Genomic DNA, 21,096 nt, shown 5'->3' on the forward strand with positions numbered 1-21,096 from the left:
AAGCATTTCAGGGACTGCAGGCACTAGCTGCAGGCAAACAGAGATCAGATACGTGTGAAACCTGGTTTCTCACACAATGCCAGTGCAACTCATGGGTTATCTAAAGCCCTGCTCCTTCTGCTAGCTGGACACTGAGCATCACAACAGCTTACAGCAACCCTTTGTCATCTCCATTCCCCTCCCCTACTACTGTTAGACTGCTTACAGCCCTGATTTCTAAAGAATCAAAGCCAGTATGCTTACTCATTATCACCTGCTGTAGCCTTCATAGAAAATTAAGAGTATTTGTTCAGTAGGTTGTACCCAAAGGACAACAGAGAATGCAGAAGAAATACTAGAAAGGGAAAGGCAAGATGTTTCTGCTTTAGCACATTGCAGTAGAACAGGAAGTTAAAATTTGATGGGGGAAAAACGTCAGACAATCTTTCATTAAACTGCAGCCTATTTTTAAATGTTCTGAGAGCAATGCATACAAACATGATTTTGAGACTGAACAGGGTAATTATTCAGCCTCAGGCTGCACTAATTGTCAGGTTTAAACTGAAAGACATGCATTAAACAGAGTAACTTTCTGTCAGTGTGGCAATATTTCTGTGGAATGAATTCCCTGTGATCCTAATCCAATTCCGATTAAAGTTAATGGGAAGTCTTGCAGGCCTCAGATGGAAATCCAAGAGTCTGCAACACAGATAAAGCTGTAGCTTGACCTTTTTACGTTAATGAGTTCAGTAAGGCTGAATGATCATTTGCACCGTACCAGATATAATACAGATTCACTAGCAGGAAAGAAGACTTGTAATGTGGCAGTTCATCACTTAGGCCATTCAAAACAGTATCTCATCTCTTGAAGGGTCAGGATAAAACACTTCAGCACTACATGGGCTTCTTGAACACATCCCAAGACACAGCAGATGCCTGACAGAAGAAAAGCAGCCCTTGCTTCTGCAGGACCCCTAACACCAGCAGGTACTGAATGCCCAGGACAAAGAGTCCCAGAACAGCCTGGCTGTCCCTCCTTCTTAAAAGCAGAAAACCAGGGTCAGGCAAGACAGGCTTTGGACAACAACAGCTGCTAACAGATTTACAGAATTGATGTCAATCTAAACAAGTCACCTCAGACAAAGGTTAGTGCAGGAATCCGCAACACATCTTTCAGAACCTTTATCGAGCAAAGAGATTCACAGATACATAGCTCTCTGACCATGGACTTCAGCAAACTACAGAGCTTTGCCAAGATGCCAGGTATAAACGTTTTGCCATAGAGTACACTGCACCCCGTGGTTCAGCTGAGAAGTACATAAACCAAATTTGAATATGAATAAAATAAAACAAACATGACTTGAAGGTGCTCATGGCTTCACAAGTCAAAACATGGATGGAAGATGCAACAGCTAAGACATATCTGGATCACTACTGTGCTCAAACACTTGCTTAGATTGATGATAATATAATCCACTAATAAAAAGGGATATACAGAGAAGCCAAAACACTATAATAAACTATCTGGGGCTTTGGCAATGCAGTACCCATAAAAAACCTGCCCTAAGGACTTAGTATATAATCTATTACCCATTTCATTCTCAGCTTCCAAATGGGGGGAAAAGTTTATTGTGATGAACTAGGTTCATTTTATGGCCTTCTGTTTCCTCAGACTGGTGATTTTCTCAGTGCATATCCCACATATTTCTACTTTGGGGGAATAACATTTATCTGTATTTTTACACAGTGTTCATATAAACAATTACAAGCTGTGACAAAATATAAAGTGAGACTTAGCGCATTGCTGTATTTTTGTTGTCCACTAATTTCAGTTTGAATTAATGATAATCTTAGGAAAACTGCAGGAAAAAAAACCCCAACATTTAAAAAGTATCAGAAGCATTTTTTTTTCATTTATCAGATTTTTTCAGACCTGAAATTGCAGCCTGCAGAAAAGGACAAAGGGGATAATGACTGAGGTGAATCAGTAGAACCTTTCCCTAAATGCCAGTAATTTTTTCAAAACACAGTTAACACACTTATACAGGGTTAGTAGCTCACGTTGTCTGCTGAAGTGTCACAGCTTCACTTCTCTTCCTGCATTGTTTCCCCACAGAAAACATTTTTAGAGCCAGTAGCATGAAAATATCTTCTTTGCCATGCATGGAAAGACCATCTTAAAAGTTATTCAAAGCAACAGCTCCTGCAGTTTCCAAACCAACATCTGGAACTTGCATCTTAAAGGAGACTCAGAGCAAACGGTAGCAACCAGCCATTTCTTCAGTTTGTGGAGAAAACCCTTGGCTGGTGTAAATTCTCAAACTTTCATTAAATGAAATGGGCCTGGACTGATTTATGCTTGCTGAGGATGAGCCCCTTGTCTCACTTGCTGCAGCAGTGAAAAACATTTGTCTAATTCTGGCACAGAAATTTCAATCACATCTGCCATATGTTTTTTTGCCCAAGAGATTACTTTGAGCGAACCTATAAAGTGCTGGGGAGGAAATGCTTGCAGCCACAGAAAAATGGAAAAAAAAAAATAATTCCCATTTTACCAATTAAATCAACCAGTTTCCAACTCACTAATTGAGATTCTTACTGAGTTTAATATTACAACCTGATCTGTTTGCATATATCGAGGACCTGATCTGTTTGCATATATCGAAGGGTGCAGAAACATGGGGGACTTAGATTTTCAAATATCATTGAAAAACATGATAAAACGTGTAAAGGTCTCCTGTGGGACCTTACACAGATGCTGGTCTGCCCATAAGTGCTCTGGCAGCTTTTATTGCTGAATGTGTCCAAGTGACACGAACTCTTTGAGTAGTGCCATTAGGTTTCAATATGGAGTATGAGATCATTCCCAAGTCACAGATACGCAACAGGAAAATAATGTATTACAATCAGTCAATTAAGTGCTCACATCCTGCAACTCTTTACAAGGAAACCCTATTCTTACCAGTATTCCCGTGACAGGAAGTTTACTTGAACACAGGCCAGTCAAACCAGTACTGATCTGCAGAATCAAAAATAAAAGCACTAAAAAAAAAAAAAAAAAAGACCATGTTTATCCTAAACTAGGTCACTGCTCTCCTCCTAAAAATAGAATTTGCTATGGAAATTGATTCCCACTAATATCCCATGACGATGCCTCCTGTCCTCTTTTACTGCATTAGGCAGTTGCCAGCCTTATCTGGATCCTCTCCATCAAGCCTAATCCACTTCTTTTCAATTTCAACCTGTAGTTATAAAACAAACAAACAAACAAAAACAACAAACAAACAAACAAACAAAAAAACACAACAGGCAGAATTAGCGGGCAATTGGGCACTGAAAGTGTGAACTGCAGCAGCAGCACAGATAAAAGCTTTGACACAGAATCAAAACATTTCCAGAGCAAACAGATTTCAAAACCACTACTACCAAAAATAGCTCAACTGAGGAAAAACACTGCATTTGCAGTTCTGTTTTTCAGGACCACCTTTGATCAGACAAGGAATTATTTCTTAATTATTCTTTTGCTCAAAGCCATTACCACAAGTGCATGCAAGATGTGTTTAGAGTAGAAAGCACATTTGCCTTGCAAATACAGTAAGGGGGAATGGGGACGAAGAAGAGGATGAAAACACTGAAAGCATAGCCCTGAAAATACCTGGTAATTGTAAAAAGCTTTCTGAATGATGTGCTTCTGGGGCTGCAGATCACTCTCTATGCCCAGTGACTTGACTTTTGTTCCAGAGGCACAGGTGTCATGAACAACAAACTGGACAGTAGCAAATGGATACCAGTCAGATGGGATTTCCTGGTCTGATCCGAGTTCCAGTTTGTAAGACAGGCTGTGTGGATGATCAGAACCTTGGAAAAGAAAAACAAACACACACTATCAATTATCTTTTCTTTGTTTACAGTACAAGGTTAATCTGCTAGCAGGAGAGCACAGCACTGTCTTTTATTAATGCAGTCTAGTTATTATGATACAAGATTATTTTATACATAATCTTATAGTCTTGATCATAAGGCGACCCCTTACTAATTTTTTCTCTACTTCAGCACACTTTTCACAATTATTTATTTTACAAATTAATTTGCACAACATTTACCAGATCCTCTCAGCTGCTGATTAAGATGAGTATTACAAGCTTAGGGATCAGTTGCTAAATTCAAACTATTAGCGAAGAATCTCAGTTTTCACTTAAAAATACATTTCTTACTCTTGTGGGAATATTAAAATTGGAAAAACCCAGGTTAGGCAAGGCAGAGATGCCTCCTTGTGCCAAACAACCACCGTTTCCAGAGCTCTCTGCTGTAGGAATTATACTGGAGTGTTTATTTCAAGCAGCTATCTTGTGTAACATCATTTATTACAGTGTATCTATGGCAGGAAGATAACAATGCAGTTCAGAGTGCTGCTCAAAAAAGATATATCACAGCTGCCAGGATAAAGGCTACCTGGACTCCATTTCTAGATTGGTTTGTTATGGGTAAAGAACATACCCCATTTCTTCCAAACAAAAGCATTCCTAAAGTAACTGTCGTGCTATAAAGCAGAGTCATGAAAGACTCCCATGTAGTGCAGCACATTCTAAATTACTTCGATCTAGCCTTACAGACTAGGGATCGCTTGCTTTAGCATTTCTTCTGTCTGGCAATGGTAAGGGAAAGCATTTATCCTTGCACACAGGAACACCAGGGTGAAAAGCCTGCTTTACAAAGAAACCGAGGTCAGCAGGATCCCTGTGTGCGCGAAAGCGGTATAATATAATATCATTAAAAGAATCCTTTATATTGCAGCCTCCTCCAAATTCTTCATAGCAAGTTGTCATTCTGTGCTTCTCCTCCTCTCCAGGATTTTAAGAACCTGCATAGACAACTAACTACCAGTCAGCTGCAGGCAGAAAAAAAGCAGAAAAAGGCTTGGCCGTATTTTGTCAAAGGCAAGCCTGGCAGTGTGTATTTGGTTTTCATCCATTATACTGAACAACAACTCATGAGTTCAGGCAAAAATGTTCTATTCCTTATGCAGCCACTTTCTCTGGTGGCAGAAATCAATTTTGTATTGGAATGAAGGAGATACTGAAGATGGACTTGACATACACTGAGCTTTATCTATCCCACGGGACAAATCGCTACAAGAGGCTCACGGGCATTTCATAGGCAAAAATAAACAGAAGATACATCTCTGTTGCTCTTGGGAGCCTTGGGCTGGGTGCAGCCTCTCATCTGTGCTGCAGGTTTTCCCCACAACTTGCCTCCCAGCCTGCCTGAGACAGGTCTGACTCCAGGAGATAATTCACATTTGAGCAGTTTCATGGGCAGAGTTCTGTCAACACATGAGCCTCCAACTTCACAAGAACATCTCTTTCAATAAACAGTGCCCCAGATTTCATTCCAAGTCCAGCATAAAGTCAGTGAAAATCAAGGTTTAAAGAGCATGAAATTCATGCTTATCTTAATCATACTCACTAAAACATTTCACATTTTGTTTTCCTTTTGACTAATTATCTAATTAGTATAATTAGTAATTCCCTCCCTCTTCCTTGCTGTTACACTCAGCAGTACAGTTAAAACTTGCCTGCCTGGAAGAAAATGTGAGGGAAGGGAAGAAAGGAATAATAAGTGTCCTTTGGAATATCAGCCTCTAAACCGCAGATAGGGGAGGTCTCCAACTCCTTCCCCCCTTTCTTTTTTCCATGTTTAACAACAATACTCAGTAGCTTAAAAAGCTGCTTGGTGACTGCAAGTGTTCCTCTCTCCATGGCTGACCCCAAAGGCACACACACACAAACACAGCAGCATTTACAGCCACCACTTTGGACAAGAGGCACGTCACTGGACAAGTGCATTCCTTTACCATCCAGACTCTCCAAGTGGCTGATTTACAAGCCTCCCCTGCAGGCTCCATTCCAGCAGTACATCACATTCAGTCCTTATCTGAAGTGCTGCTTTTTTATATAGCTACTTGTAATGGTCCAAGAAAACCTGAAATGGATTTCAGAAAAAAAAATAAATAAAAAAAAATTGCTATATGCACTGCAACTAGAGTCCTGCATCATAAGAGAGTGGCACTGGCCACAAAGTCATCCAGGTGTCTTGAAAGAAACGTGTATTACAATGGAGAGCCAGCAACCATTCCCTGAATGGGACTAACTGCTGCTTTCTACCAAAGCACAGCTCTAATACTTGCTAATAAGAAGCTGGTTACAGAAAATGTAGGAAGTGGTAATACAACTTGTACTCAAAGATGTAAGGGCAGATCCATGAATGGGAGTGCTAGGGATCACTGCAACAAAAAATGTGTAGGTCCTGAGTTTGGGGAGTAAAGCTCCCCTAAATATGTCCAGTACAATAGCTCCTTTAAGGTGAATGGGAAGAAGTAAGTGCCCAGGGATGGCCATCACTGAAGCCAGCAGAGAGGGAAGGAAACATAACTGAGCAGGACAGCCAGGAGAGATCAGATGAAAAACCACTCCACTCCTTGCAGACTTTGCAACCTGCCTGCCGTGCCAGTCACAGTGTAAGACTGTACAACCCACACACAGTTAAAAAAATTGCAACCACCACCCAAACCATGGCCCATGACAAAAAGCAGCAGTACTGTCACCACCTTTTTATGTAAAAGCAGGATCCTACAAGGTCCTTTCAAGGCACTAAAGCACAAAGACGCTGAGCTTGCCAGCTCATAAAGGTCTCAGGCAAAGGAGTGAGATGGCAGGGGCACACATCGTGTGGCTGAAGTCTCATGGCAATAACACAATACAGAGAGACAGGTAAAACTCTAACATTAGGCACTTTATTACAGAAGTAGAGGAGGGAACAAAGTCAGAAAAAAGTATTACAACCACCTGCCAGCTCCTTGAGAAGGAAGTTGGAGGAGGACTGAACACATGTGAGGAGGAGATGGTGGTGCATGTCCACAGTGAAGGGCAGATGTGGTCTTGGTCCACGATTTGCTGCTGGTCATCTCTTCTTGTGTCCAAGCCCATTTCTCCTGCACTAACATTCTCTTGGTCCACAGTTCCTCTTCCAGGCTGCCTGGATATGGTGGAATGAGCTCCCTGTTGGGGTGGGCCTCTCCATCCTCGAATCTGCCATTATCCCAGCAACAGCTGTGGTGACAGCAACACCAGCAGTGAAGAAGACCAGAAGCAGTACCCCATTCCACAGCCAAACTGTGAGATGTCATTCCACCTGTGGTACCACAGCCCACCCAAGCTGTGCTCCTTGTGGCTCCCAGAACCTGCTCTACTCTACAGTGGTGATGCTGGGATGCAGCTTGGCAACACACTTACTTGACCTCATCTTTGTGCTGTTTGCTGGGTCAAGATGCACAGATTGCATAAGGTCACCCACAAGTGAAGGGTTCTTCATAGCAGCAGTTGCAACACTAACATGTTGCATGGCCATGCCCTGGCCAGAAAAGCAGCTTGTTCTGCCTCTGGGGCTGTGGTTGACCAAGGATCTGAGGAGAAAGGGTTGTCTAAGAGCAGTACCATCTTGTCTGGAATCCATTTGTGTTAGTAAGAAAAGGCATCTTCCTGTTGTGGGAGGGAGGCCTGTGGAGAAACAAGTAGCAATGGGAATTGTCTGGAAAATTATTTTGTCTCCTGAGAAAGGGAATTCAGAAATAGCCACTGCTTGGAATTTTCCTGGACAGATATGGTAAATGCTGGATTGTAGATGTCCACTTGAGCCCAGGCATAAATGGGCCATTCCTTTTGGCCTGTTGCTAAAGACACACGTTAGACGTAGGAATGTTGAGGTTCAGTACCACACAACACTTTAAAAAAATCTCTGGGCTTATATTCCAGCTAACCCACACCTATGAAGAGGTCTCAGTGTTGGGATCCCATGAGTTCTGTGGTCCTTTCTTTCCCGTAGGCAGTCACCTGCAAAGGCAGAGATTATAGCTTTGGTATCTGGGTAAGGTTACTGCCCTGGGTCCTCTGGAGCAGCCTCCACTGGACCCTTTTGCTTCCTTCCAAAACACAAAGTTTACCCCAGCTCACCTCCCTGCTGTACCAACATCAATGGCAGAAAGAAGTACTCACCACTTCACTTGCAGAGAAGTTCCTCTGGCCACTGCTGGGCAGTGGTAGGAGTGTGGAGCAACTTCTTCCCATCAGCTGTCAGATGACAAAGCAATCAGCCAAAACTTGGGAAGATCGTGAGCATTGCCTTAGTTTTCACGTAGAACTAGCCAGCCCTTGACATCTCTGCTGCATGAAAAGACTGTTTCCCAGGTTTTGTATTACAGTGGAGTTGGAAGAAAGAGAGGCTGCACATACAAGGTCCTTTTGCAAAAAAAAAAAAAAACACCTGTAATGCTGAATAAGCAAGATATTGGCCAGCAGAGAGAAAAGGTAGTGGAGTGGAAAGACAAACAGGATGAAGCAGGCATGGTGTAAGTTTGTACTGTTGCCCTCTGGAAGCTAAGACAACATATTCAGAGGTAAGTCCAGCTGTCCAAAATGTGCCCCATCAGGCATGGGGGAGACATGACCACCTGGCCTGATGGAATTGAATCACTGCTGGAAGGCAACCAGATAATCTGAGAGATAACTGAGCTTTTACTAGCTAACTTAGAAGGCAGAAGCCTTGAGGTTTAGGTATCTAGGCAACTTGTTAAGACTTTTGTGAATTCAGAGACCTTAGCCTTTCCTGTTTTATGTCTGAAAATTTGGCTCTTATTTCTTAAATTTTTGCTGTATTTCTCTGGAAAATAACAAAACAAAACAAACAAATAAATCATCAAACCATCATTTAGCATTCATATAACACTTCACAAATAATAACCTAGCTTTGCTGCATTTACTAATACTATTTATCCCTTACTCACCTGTATGAGTAGCATTCAAGCAGCCTTGATCTGCAAAAGGCTGGTGAAGCCAAGCAGTTTAGGCCAAAAAAATATGCCCGTTGTTTTAGTTAAGTAGTAATGCTACTTTTGACAAAACTGGTCCAGTTCTAAAAGTCTTATTTTGAACATGAAAACATAAGCAATTACTAAGGATGGATTTACATTAGGATTATTAGAAGTTACCAACTCCTGCAGCTATGTCTAAATGGGTGTGGTTATCCGACCTTCCAGGAGAAATGCACAGGGAACAGGAGTGGGAAGGTCTGCAATGTTGCTGCTGCCAGGAGGTGGCTTGGCAGGGATGGAGCCCACCTGACAAAGTCAGGGCTGGAGTTTCCCCTTAGGCAGTTTAGAAAACTTAAAAAGCAGCAGCTGAAGGTTGCTGAGACCCACATCACCTCCTATACTGGAGTTCACACTCAGATGCTAAAGGCTGCCAGCAGCCACAAGTTCCTCTGGCTCCATTTCTCTGTGTTGCTTAATCACAGCTTCCTCAGTGTGATGCAGAAGAAAAGGAGGAATAATCAGCTGAAGAACTGCTGCTTTACACAGCAGCCCAAGGATGAAGCTGTCCTAGCAGGAAACACAGGAGGGCACAAATTTACACAGCCAGAGATTAAAACACAGCACTTTGAAATATAGTCTCTCCCAGGTGCCTATAGCTTCCCAGGGCAAAGCCTGGCCTCAGTACCATGATAAAATAATAAAATGTTCTACATATACAATGCCCTGATTTTGCAAGTGTAGAATCAATTTGCAGAAATTTCACTGGATCAACCCTTCAAAGTCTGCAGCTTTTTGCTTGCCTTTTTTTTTTTATTATTATTTTTAAAATAATGTTAACACTCAGACTCCAAAATCTCCATTTCTAGATCTCAATAATCATAGGCAGCTTTTAAATATCCAGGGTATCTCACAGCTCACACAGACTTTGCTTCACCAGCAGTCTTCTAAGCAAGCACTTCAGTAGAACCCAGTGGATACTAACATATTTCAATGTCTATAAAAGAGTCACAATATAACTGTAGGAAACCTTATGTTTTCCCTTTTTTTTTCCTTCTTTCTTAAAAAGCCTTGGACAAGGGCTTTTTGAAAGAAAAAGCCTCAGCATATTTTTCTCCCTGCAGTAAAAGTCTTATGAAAGTTTACATATTTCTATTAGTTTGACTGCCTCCAGATTTTTGGCATGCCTTGGGACAACTCTATTTTTAAACTCCTAACTGCATACAGAAAACTTGATAGAGAGGTTTAAAATTTGGCAGTATTACCACCAAAATGTTTTTTCAAGCAGATGAACATTTCAGGGATACAAATGATTTTGCAGATCTCAGCCAGAGGAATTATTAAAACGTCAAAAGTTTAAGCTACTGGCAAAAAATAATGTAAAGCTGCAGAATGCCACAAAAAACGGTTCTTACTTTCAAATAACATAAATCTGAAGTTAATTGTGCACATCAAATCTTAGGGTGAATGAACTGCAGGGAATTAAAGGCTTTGGAAGACTTATAATCTTTAAAATTGCCTGACTAAATTGCTGACTTGATTTTGCAGAAGCAAACATACATTAAATAGCAAAGAATATTAAAAGCTACCCAAACACTCAGTCCCTTAAGTCTTGGGAAAACAGATGGGTCACAGCAGCACAGTGCAAATCCTTGAAGCCCAGCGTGCATGACACACATATCTACAGATTTTAGAATCACAGAATCATTTTGGATGGAAAAGACCTATAAGATCAACAAGTCCAACCATTAACCCAGCACTGCCAAGTCCACCACTAAACAATGTCCCTTAAGCACCACATCTACATGTCTTGTAAATACCTCCAAGGACGGTGACACCACCACTTCCCTGGGAAGCCTGTTCCAGTGCCTGACAACCCTTTCAGTAAAGATGTTTTTCCTGACATCCAATCTAAACCTCCCCAACACAACTTGAGCCTGTTTCCTCTTGCTCTATCACTTTTTACCCAGGAAAAAAAGACCAGCCCCCACCTTGCTACAACCTCCTTTCAGCCTCCTTTTCTCCAGACTAAACAACCCCAGTTCCTTCAGCAGCTCCTCATAAGACTTGTGTTCCAGACCCTTCACCAGCTTCACTGCCCTTCTTTGGACATGCTCCAGCATCTCAATATCCTTGTTGTAGTGAGGAGCCCAGAACTGATCACAGTATTTGATGTGAGGAAAACCTTAATTTTGAAGACCTGAAGAATCTTCTTCTGCCCACTGCTTCTCTCATGTCTTTCCATCAACTCCTCTGCCTTCCCTGTCCATTTTCCAGTCTTCCCAACCCCTCCTTTACTACCTTCCCTTATCTTCCTTCTCTCTGTTGTCTCTCTCCCCTGCCATTAATCCTGCCTTGGGTTAGTCTGTCTGCCAATGCTGCATCTCCTCTGCTCTCCCGCTGCCCCTTGCTTGGCAGCCACCAGCATCCTCTCCTAGCAGAGCCTGAGATGATACCCAGGTAAATAGCAGCGTGCCAAACGGAGGGCTCAGACAATTCGGGAGGAACCATATGGTATTACCACAGGTCCAAGCTGACCACAGCTTTTATCCAAAGCAAAAGAAGGGGAAAAACAGAGATGGCCTTAGCACGACGTCATTGTTGAATCTGACCGCAGTGACATTTTTGCTGTTCCTCCCACAGTAGAGGTTTCAAGAGAAGTCAGAAGGCAAATTTGCTCAAGGTTTGAGAGACCTCATTGCCTAAGCAAGGCCCAATCTGAACACAATCAGCCTCCTTTTCTCCAGACTAAACAACCCCAGTTCCTTCAGCAGCTCCTCATAAGACTTGTGTTCCAGACCCTTCACCAGCTTCACTGCCCTTCTTTGGACATGCTCCAGCATCTCAATATCCTTGTTGTAGTGAGGAGCCCAGAACTGATCACAGTATCTGATGTGAGGAAGACCTTAATTTTGAAGACCTGAAGAATCTTCTTCTGCCCACTGCTTCTCTCATGTCTTTCCATCAACTCCTCTGCCTTCCCTGTCCATTTTCCAGTCTTCCCAACCCCTCCTTTACTACCTTCCCTTATCTTCCTTCTCTCTGTTGTCTCTCTCCCCTGCCATTAATCCTGCCTTGGGTTAGTCTGTCTGCCAATGCTGCATCTCCTCTGCTCTCCCGCTGCCCCTTGCTTGGCAGCCACCAGCATCCTCTCCTAGCAGAGCCTGAGATGATACCCAGGTAAATAGCAGCGTGCCAAACGGAGGGCTCAGACAATTCGGGAGGAACCATATGGTATTACCACAGGTCCAAGCTGACCACAGCTTTTATCCAAAGCAAAAGAAGGGGAAAAACAGAGATGGCCTTAGCACGACGTCATTGTTGAATCTGACCGCAGTGACATTTTTGCTGTTCCTCCCACAGTAGAGGTTTCAAGAGAAGTCAGAAGGCAAATTTGCTCAAGGTTTGAGAGACCTCACTGCCTAAGCAAGGCCCAATCTGAACACAAAAATGGCCAGTATTTCCATGCACCACCATTAGTAAAAAATACTAGCCCTAGTCTATGAGTAGCCATGCAATAATTCATGCTCTCACAACTGCCACATGAGAATGTTGATGTAGGATGCTTTTCAATGCTGTTTTAATACCAAAAGCAATCTAGTTCACATATGGGCTCAGAATAACATTCCTTTTTCATTTGCTCCTGCCTCAGTGTTTCTGTCAATCTCTTACTTCTGTCGCTGAAATATCAATCGGAATTTAAGTGCAAAGTTATATATCAAAGTTAAAAAAAAAAAAAAAAAATCATGATTACCTAAACAACAGATCAGACTAAATATAACTTACAATTAGTTAAAAATTAGGGAAAAATAGTCTCGGGATTTTTTTTGCCTTAACTATTTTTTCTAATAATTTTGAATGAGAACTCTCACCTGCACACACATCTAGCTGCAACAATCAGTGAGTGGATTTTATCAACTTAGTACTAGCACACCTGATGCCAGGACTTAAGAGAGGGACATAGTCCAGACAGTTAGGATACTACAAGACTAGCCCAATCCATTTGTTACCACTTTCTTCCTTCTTTGAAGTACAGATTTGACAGATATTTTAGGCAAAATGTTTTAGAAGATGCCCTTCTCTTACATAGATCCCCAAAGCTTCAAGTACACAGAATGCATATCCAAGGAAAGGATCAAGTGCCTTCACTCTACAGAACTTAAAACAGAATAATTTTATGCCATTTAAAAAGTGCTATCTAGGGCTATTAATCTTGTAACATGACAAAGATTTGGAATTTTAAAACTGTGTATTTGTATTTTCCTTCTCCCTTAAAATCATATTTTCTCCATTAGGTAAATTAACTTTTACTTAGAGGGACACTAACAACTCCCACATGCATGACTACAGACTTAGCTGGTTTTATTGCTGCAAGTTTTTAGTGAGGTGCCACCACCAGACAGAAGGATGAATAAAGTGGGAGGCATCATTTTTTGCTGGTGTAATTTTTTCTATGAATATACAATCTCAATACACAAACCCAAATATGAGCCAATAGGTAGTAGCCTTTGCAAAAGCACACTCATCTTGCCACAGTAAATTTGACTGCAATACCTTCTTGTTATTTATCCTACTGTTTCTTAGATGATGTTAGAAAGCCAAGATGCAACAGTTACACCATCACCTTTTTCCACTAACTGGGTGACATGGGGTGGGCAAATAATTTCACCTGCTGGTGTTTGCTTCCCATCCCACCAGTGCTCAGCTGGGACATGTGAAGCATGAACTCTTCCCTCTTAGTACAGATTTCATGTTTACTCAAAACACTATGAGATCCACTTCCATGATGCTGCAGCCTTAAAATTACTGACAAAAATACATCTGTCTCCATTGAATAAGTTAGGGAAATGCACTTTAAAAAATAATAATAATTATCATTAATAAGGCTGTATTATATTTTCTCCAAAATGGTAACTCCAACTTCTACCAATACTACTGCACAGATAAAAATCCAAACTACTGAAGTCAATGGAGTTAGACAAGCATAAAAACCAATAATGTGCACCCAAGCCCATCATTTTATAGTGCAAATTATTTACTTGAGTTTTTATCTGGAAGCCTGTCAATCTTCCACACAACAGCCCTGTAGGCACTCTCGTATTTTGCTGTTCCAATTGAGACTTGTATTAGAGAATCAGATTCAACCTCGTGTAAAGATCCAAAGCATGCTCTCCTATTCATTTTTGCTTTTAGGGACTTCTGCCTTTGGAGGTTCATGGTCCAAAGCGTTTTCACCCACTGCGTGGGAACGGGAAAGTGTATCATAACATTTTCACAGTATTTCAGAGAAGGCAAACGGGCTGGGATCAGAGCAGTTGAAGACATGATTATAAAAGCCTGAAGTTCAACATATGCCCCCTGAACCACTACAGCAGCCTTCACAGAAAAGGGAAGCTCTTGCCCTTGATACTGTGTCCTGAACCGCATCAGCTCCAGCCTATAAGCGTCCGGGGGAGTAAACTTAATAATTCGCGATTGCTCAAATTCCTGCACTTTGACACAGTTATGGAAATGGCAATCAAGAATCTCAATCCATTTCTTCTCCTCCTCCTTCTCGAAGTAACGCTCATCCCTCCTCTGGAGCTCCAGGTCATTCAGGGTGAGAAAGCAGTCAGCACTTCCATTCACAAAACACAAGCAGTAAACATGTGTGATGACAGCACTTTCTACCAGTTTTCCTTCTGCCCTAGTGACTTTCCCCCAAAAGTTATCCACTATTTCTAGAGTAATTTCTTGCTCTTCATAATTCCTCTTCTGTCTAGAAATGGTAGGAAGCTTCATAAGCTCTTCCTCGACTGTTACAAGGAAATCAGTGAAGTCATTATAATCTGTGGTACCCAGCTTTAACATCTGCTCAACCTCTGGCTCATGGACCACTTCTGCTTTGGGATGATACCTCCTTTTCTCTGTGTAAGAAACACACTCGATCTTCACGGTATGGATTTTTCCTGAGACATTGTAGCTCTCTAACTTGGGTTCAGACAGTCTACAGTGTGGCTGCAGCTGGAATTCCTTGAAAGGTTTCTCCAGGCCCTTTTCATAATACATCTGCAGCACGCCTCCAGCTAGAACGCTAAGGTAAATAGGGCCCCATTGCCGAGAAGACATCATGTTCTTCTTTTCAGGAATCCTCAGCATGAACAGCCACCCATCTGCTTTCTGGCTCCTGAAGAGGCTGCGTGGGATGGCAGCGGAGAGGTTGTGCCACACATGAGCACTGGAGACAGGTGGGCTTCCTGTGGCATTGCAGCCATCGGCTTGCAGATGTTCAAGCCTCGCACAGATGTAGCTGAAGGAGCCCTGGTTAAGGCTTTTCTGATCGTGGCAAGTCTCTTTGTCTTTAGGATGACAGATGCTCTTGTCAAGCACTTTGTCCTTCCTGTGGGTGCCAACATTAGCTGGTGATGTGCTGAGGGAGCATCCTTCTGTCCAAAAGGGACTAGAAAAAGCACAGTCGTTCTCGAAGTACGGGAAGTGCCCCAGTACTGATGACAACTCTCGTGACTCCTCGCAGCTTCCTGACAGATTAGGGCTTCCTTCGTCTGTTGATTTGGACACCAAAGTCTTAACTGGATGGTCATTAGGCAAGGTGTTCAAAGAAAGGCTGCTGGGCTTCTGCGAGGTTAGGGATGAGCAAGTCCCGGGTGACGGAAGCAGGTTAATGTTTGACGGCCATTCAGGGATGGGATAAAGGAGGTGAATCCCAGGCTTTGGGATGCATGGACTTACTGGGTAGTCTCTGGTAGGTGTAGTAAGTGGAGAGTTACTGGGTGGTCCAGGACTGAGGTAGAAGTCAACTACAGGAGATGAGAGTGGAGTGCTACCTGTAGAAGATGACCTACTTGAAGAATCATGCACACTAGAGAGATTGAGTTTAAGGCCATTTGCTTTACAACAACTCTGATTATCAACCAGTTTCTGAGGTGACTGGAAGAGTGGCTCATCATCGAAGGTGACCCAATTTGCTGGATTTGTGGAACACATCTCGTAGGACAAACTCGAGGCACTTGAGCACGTATCACCCACAGACCATCTACAAAGAAACAACAGACATGTGCGGAAATAAATTCTCTTGAAAGACAAAAAAAAGAAAACCAACCCTTATGACATTCAAACCATACAAAGCATAGAATGTGCATGCAGTTCATCCAGTGAACTTTGGCTTTACCCATACAGAGACAACCATGTAGAAGCAGATAAACTGCCCATGAATCCCCACTGCTTTCCCAGGTTGGGAATCTAAGAGAATCTAAGCTTTACGGGCTGTTTAGAGCATCTCACATATGAGGCCTCTATATCAGAGAGCAGAAAGTCCCATACCATACAGGACTGCTCGTATAATACTTTACACTGTAGAGCTTACGTTTAGCTTGTCATATGGGCAGAGATTTTCCTCATCTGTAGACCTCTGCTTCAGATGAGGCTTCTCCCATTAAACAAAACCGTGTTTTACTAGGAACTGTAGAGCTGTTTGCAAGAACAAAATTAGGAGGGTGAGAGGGGATTATTTTTTGTTGTTGAAAAGCTGTAGCAGTTCAGTGCTGATGGCAAAGGCACACATACTACAGCATCAGGGCAAAACCAGCCCTGCAAGATAACATGTGCATTGAGCAGCCAGCTCTTGAGGTTTCTGGAAGGCAGACATTCTCCTCCTGTGATGGGCACAGGTGACAAGGCAACTGCATGAGCATCCCCAGGTCAGGGGCAGTGGAAAGCATGTTGTGGCCACCAGAAGTGGACTGTGACTCATCACCCGCTCCATGCTGCTATCTCAGGTGCCTCCTGCCAGCAGCAGGATGCTCCCATTGGTCCCAGATGCCTTCCACACCTGGGCGGGAATCATTTCACATCAGTTTCTTCAACCCTGACTTATGGAATCATAGCATCATAGAATGGTTGGGATTGGAAGGGTCCTTAAAGATCAAGACTGGACACATTAGAGGGGATGAGGAAAACCATTAGACTTATAAACAAGAAAGTTAGCCCTGAGGATAAGCAGTGCATCCCTGTTGAATGGTAGGCTGAAGGCATCTACCAAAGATAAAACCCTAGTGAAACACAATCCAAGGCCAAGTAAAACACACGCATCTGCTAAGCACCAAATTGGCTGGTGGCCTGAAAAATTCAGGTCTTTAAACCAATTAATAAACTACACTTCATCAAAGTACCTTTGGTAAAGAACTCAGCTACATGTCCTCCGAGCAGGACTGCACCCAGTACAATGTTAATCTTGTCTGGATGGCAAGAAATGTAAATGAAATGTGCACTGAAATGTAAATGCTCACTGTATCCTCATGCAGAGTATAATGTCCCCAAAATTCTTCCTCCCCACTGTTCCTGACTGATGAAGAAGTGAGAAATAACTTGCTAATGACTGAGGAGGAATCGAGTAAAATGAAGCACCACAGGGCACATATAAACATCATTTATTTGATCACAGAATCACAGAATTGTCAGAGTCAGAAGGGACCTCTAGAGATCATCTAGTCCAACTCCCCTTCTAAAGCAGGATTGGCTAGAGCACAGTACTCAGGACTGCATCCAGGGGGGGTCTTGAATATCTCCAGAGAATGGGACTCCACAACTTCTCTGGGCAGCCTGTTCCAGGGCTCCACCACCATAAGAAGTTCCATATTTAAATGGAACTTCCTCTGTTCCAGCTTGTGCCCATTGCCCCTTGTCCTGTCACTGGGAACTACTGAAAAGAGTCTGGCTCCATCCTCCTTGCACCCACCCTTTAAATACTTATAGGCATCAATAAGGTCTCCTCTCAGCCTTCTCTTCTCCAGGCTAAACAGTCCCAGCTCTGTCAGCCTTTCCTCAAAAGGGAGATGCTCTAATCCCTCAATCATCCTTGTTGTCCTAAAGAAGTTTTCAAAAAGTTATTCTTGTTATGTCAGAACATACTCATGTTTGCCTGAAAGCACAAGGAAGTCTGAGTCCATACAAAGCCACCTGTACATATGGTACTCTGTTAATTAAGGCTGAATAACAATTACTTAAAGCTATACCTCTTCATGCACAGACAGTCACTGTTAGGTCGTTTATTAATTGCGTGGCACTGCAGCATATAATCATATAACCACAAAAGCCATTCCTTGGCTGTAGTGTTTAGAGAACCGTTTGTTTCTACAGATGCCAGAGTTCAGCCAAGTGAAATTTTATGCTACGAGTAATTATTTTTATCATGTGCCCATTATCTCTTGGCCAGTTTATATCCATTAAGAAAGTACCATAAACCATGGTATGCCCATCTCACTCTGCAGCCGAGCAAACAGGAGTTTGCAATGGAGGAGGACTCTGGTCCTTCATTATTTTTTGAACTCTCAACCTCTTTGTTCAGTAAAAATATTTGCACTATGCTAGTTATTTTATAAGCATCCTCCTCTCCACTCACAGAGAGAGAGAAAAGGAGCAAACAACTTATGAATGACTGTCATAGCTCAGACACACACAACTACCAGTGTATCCTTCACCCACACAGTCACTTCATCAAAACAGTGCAGCAATGGAAAGAAAAATCACAGCTATTTCGTTACTGACTTACTCATCATTTTTTCCTCCCATTCCACACCCTCCTCCTTACCCTCTGGCTCCTTCAGTGGTATACATTGATTATTTCTAGATCAGGAAGGGTAAAAGTTTTCTGACCTGGCTTCATCTTAGCAAGCCTGACTTGTTCAGGACAGCTGATGTGCCGCTACCTCGGAGCGCGGCTTTTTTCTGTAGCCGCCAGGACCGTGGGCTACGCTGCTGCACAGGCAGGATGAGGGAGCAGCCTCAAAGGCTGCCATCCAAAACTCCTCTGGCATTTACAGGAGACAACCAACAGCCAGCAAGAGAGCAAACCAGGCTGAGGGAGGGAAGGGGAAGCCTTTCCCTCCCGGGGGGATCCGGGGGCAATGCAGGGGGATGGGTGAAGGTCAGTGGGAATGCCAGGCTGTGCAGCACCCTGGCACTGCCCCAGGGCCCCACAGGGCAGCCCCAGCCACGCTGGTGGGGCAGAGCACAGCACCCCAAGGCACGGGAATGAAAAGCAAAACACAACATGGGAATATGTAAGTATATGCCAACGTTGGTCACAGTAAAGAACACACTCTGCAGCCTGCTTCCCTTGCTCGTTTGAAACAAAGTTCTTCAGTGTGCTTTATTATTGCCAGATGTTGAGTTCTTTTTCCCCAACGTCTGTTACCAATCCCTTTTTAATATGTGATGTTACAGATTATTCGGCAGGTTTTTTTTTTTCCTGTTACAAAACCAAAAGATGTTGGAAATTCACATGCCAAATATTTAACTTCAGTCCATAAATGAAGCAAACCACTTTGGCAGATGGAGCCCTCATCTGCAGCTGCATTACCCTTCACACACCTGTCAGAGGCAGCTGACAAAAACACGATCCCCTACTATTGCTCACTGATTCCCCAAACTAGGAATGGAGGAAAAAATCCAAGTGGATCTTTAAAATCCATTAAAACATCCAAAGCTGATGTTTTTATAATGTCACACTAACAAAAGGAAGTGCATGCTCTCATGTGTCATGGGCAGCACCATTCATCAAGTATTTAAAAGAAAAAAACCTCATAGTCTTATGCTACTTTATGCAGCTTGTTCTCTGATGCTTTTACATCTGCACAACACCATAAATTTATCTTTCTCTCAAGTTCTTTTTTTTTTCTAAAAAGTGTTCCAAAATCCTCCTTAAGAATTAGGACATTCTTCCTTGAAATGGCAGTAAACTCAGGCTTTAGGGGAGCTGTGTTCTGACTCCCAAAAGCTCCCAAGGGACTCAAGTAAATGTAACCCAAATGCTTTGGGGAAGAGGGAAATGATACAAGATGCTATTGACGTCTATTACCACATACGTTATGCAGCCAGTAACATTTAAATTACAAGCAGTTGTCATATCTCCTTCAGATATGTGACAGGAAATACCATTTTTAGAATACTAAAACTGGAAACAAAATTGCTGGCCGAACTAACAGTTGTTCCTAACTGCATCAATTCCAGTGAACCCAAAAGCTGCAACTCATCTCAATTCATCCTCTTCTGCCTGAAAACAATCTTCCTGTTTATCACATTAACTCAGTCCCTCAGCACTGAATGGATGGTACCTTAATTTCTTCATTTTAATACCTCAAGGATGTAAGGAAGAGAAATCCTACCCTATTACTGAGACATTTTATAGGCTGCAGCTGTTACTGGGTCCTTCGTTGCTTTGAAAATCCCAGATCAAATCTGCAGCGAAAATACTGCTCAACTTTTCTGCCTTGCTGGGGGAAAATTGTTACCTCTTCCTATTGTGAAAGAGTAATAACAACTTCCTACATGCTCCCAGGTGTGATTCAAGGTATTGACTCCAGTACAGGTTCTCTGCTAGCTGAGCATGCGGGCCTATCCTCCAGCAACATCCCCCCCATCCTGATGGGGGCCCTGCCTTGCCTGCTCCACAGCAGGGACAAAGCAACATCTGAACGAGGGCAGTTCATGAGGGAAGCCCCCTGAGCATCTCACTCCCAAGGTCTTGCCTGAACACCCGGCAAGAGATAAAACCCTCAAGCGCATCGCGGCGGATTTCATAGGATCACAGAATGGTTTGGGTTGGAAGGAACCATAGAATCATAGAATCATAGAATCTTAGGGGCTGGAAGGGACCTTGAGAGATCATCTGGTCCACCCCCCCTGCCAGAGCAGGGTCACCTAGAGTACATCACACAGGAACTCATCCAGGTGGGTTTTGAATGTCTCCAGTGAAGGAGACTCCACAACCTCCCTGGGCAGTCTGTTCCAGGGCTCTGTCACTCTCACAGTAAAAAAAATTTTTCGGATATTCACCTTGAACTTCCTATGCTCCAATTTACACCCATTACCCCTTGTCCTATCACTGGTCATCACCGAGAAAAGCCTAACTCCGTCCCCCTGACACTCACCAACCTTAAAGATCATCTCGTTCAAACCCCCCTGCAAGGACAGGGACACCTCACACTAGACCAGGTTGCTCAGGGCCCCATCCAACCTGGTCTTGAACACTTCCAGGGTCGGGGCATCCACAACTTCTCTGGGCAACCTGTGCCAGTGTCTCATCACCCTCACAATAAACAATTTCCTCCTAATGTCTAACCTGAATCTCCCTTCTTCCAGTTAAAAACCATTACTCCTTGTCCTCTCACTACAAGTCCCTCCCCAGCTTTCCTGTAGCCCCTTCAGGTACTGGAAGGCCACTATGAGGTCTCTCTGGACCTTTGTCTTCTCCAGGC

General features: G+C 43.0%; 1 protein-coding gene across 1 annotated transcript; it reads right to left on the bottom strand.

The window, feature by feature from the left end:
- Positions 1 to 3,062: 3,062 nt before the first annotated feature.
- STON1 (stonin 1) lies at positions 3,063 to 15,826 on the bottom strand. The gene is made up of 3 exons (XM_010004975.1): positions 13,882 to 15,826; positions 3,635 to 3,837; positions 3,063 to 3,221 (listed from the first exon to the last, which is right to left on the bottom strand). The coding sequence occupies exons 1-3, from the start codon at positions 15,824 to 15,826 to the stop codon at positions 3,147 to 3,149; spliced, it is 2,223 nt and encodes a 740-aa protein (XP_010003277.1). The 3' UTR covers positions 3,063 to 3,146.
- Between the last annotated feature and the right edge of the window lie 5,270 nt (positions 15,827 to 21,096).

Source organism: Chaetura pelagica, unplaced genomic scaffold (assembly GCF_000747805.2).
Source record: "Chaetura pelagica isolate M959 unplaced genomic scaffold, ChaPel_1.0 scaffold8, whole genome shotgun sequence".
NCBI classification, from domain to species: Eukaryota; Metazoa; Chordata; class Aves; order Apodiformes; family Apodidae; genus Chaetura; species Chaetura pelagica.

Excerpts from the sequence above, each read along its gene's own strand:
- STON1 (XM_010004975.1), bottom strand. The coding sequence starts at position 15,826 with ATGTGTTCCACAAATCCAGCAAATTGGGTCACCTTCGATGATGAGCCA. Across the intron at positions 3,838-13,881 it reads GCTTCCAGATAAAAACTCAA|GTTCTGATCATCCACACAGC; the intron begins GTAAATAATTTG and ends TTCTTTTCCAAG. Across the intron at positions 3,222-3,634 it reads AAGCTTTTTACAATTACCAG|GTTGAAATTGAAAAGAAGTG; the intron begins GTATTTTCAGGG and ends TTATAACTACAG.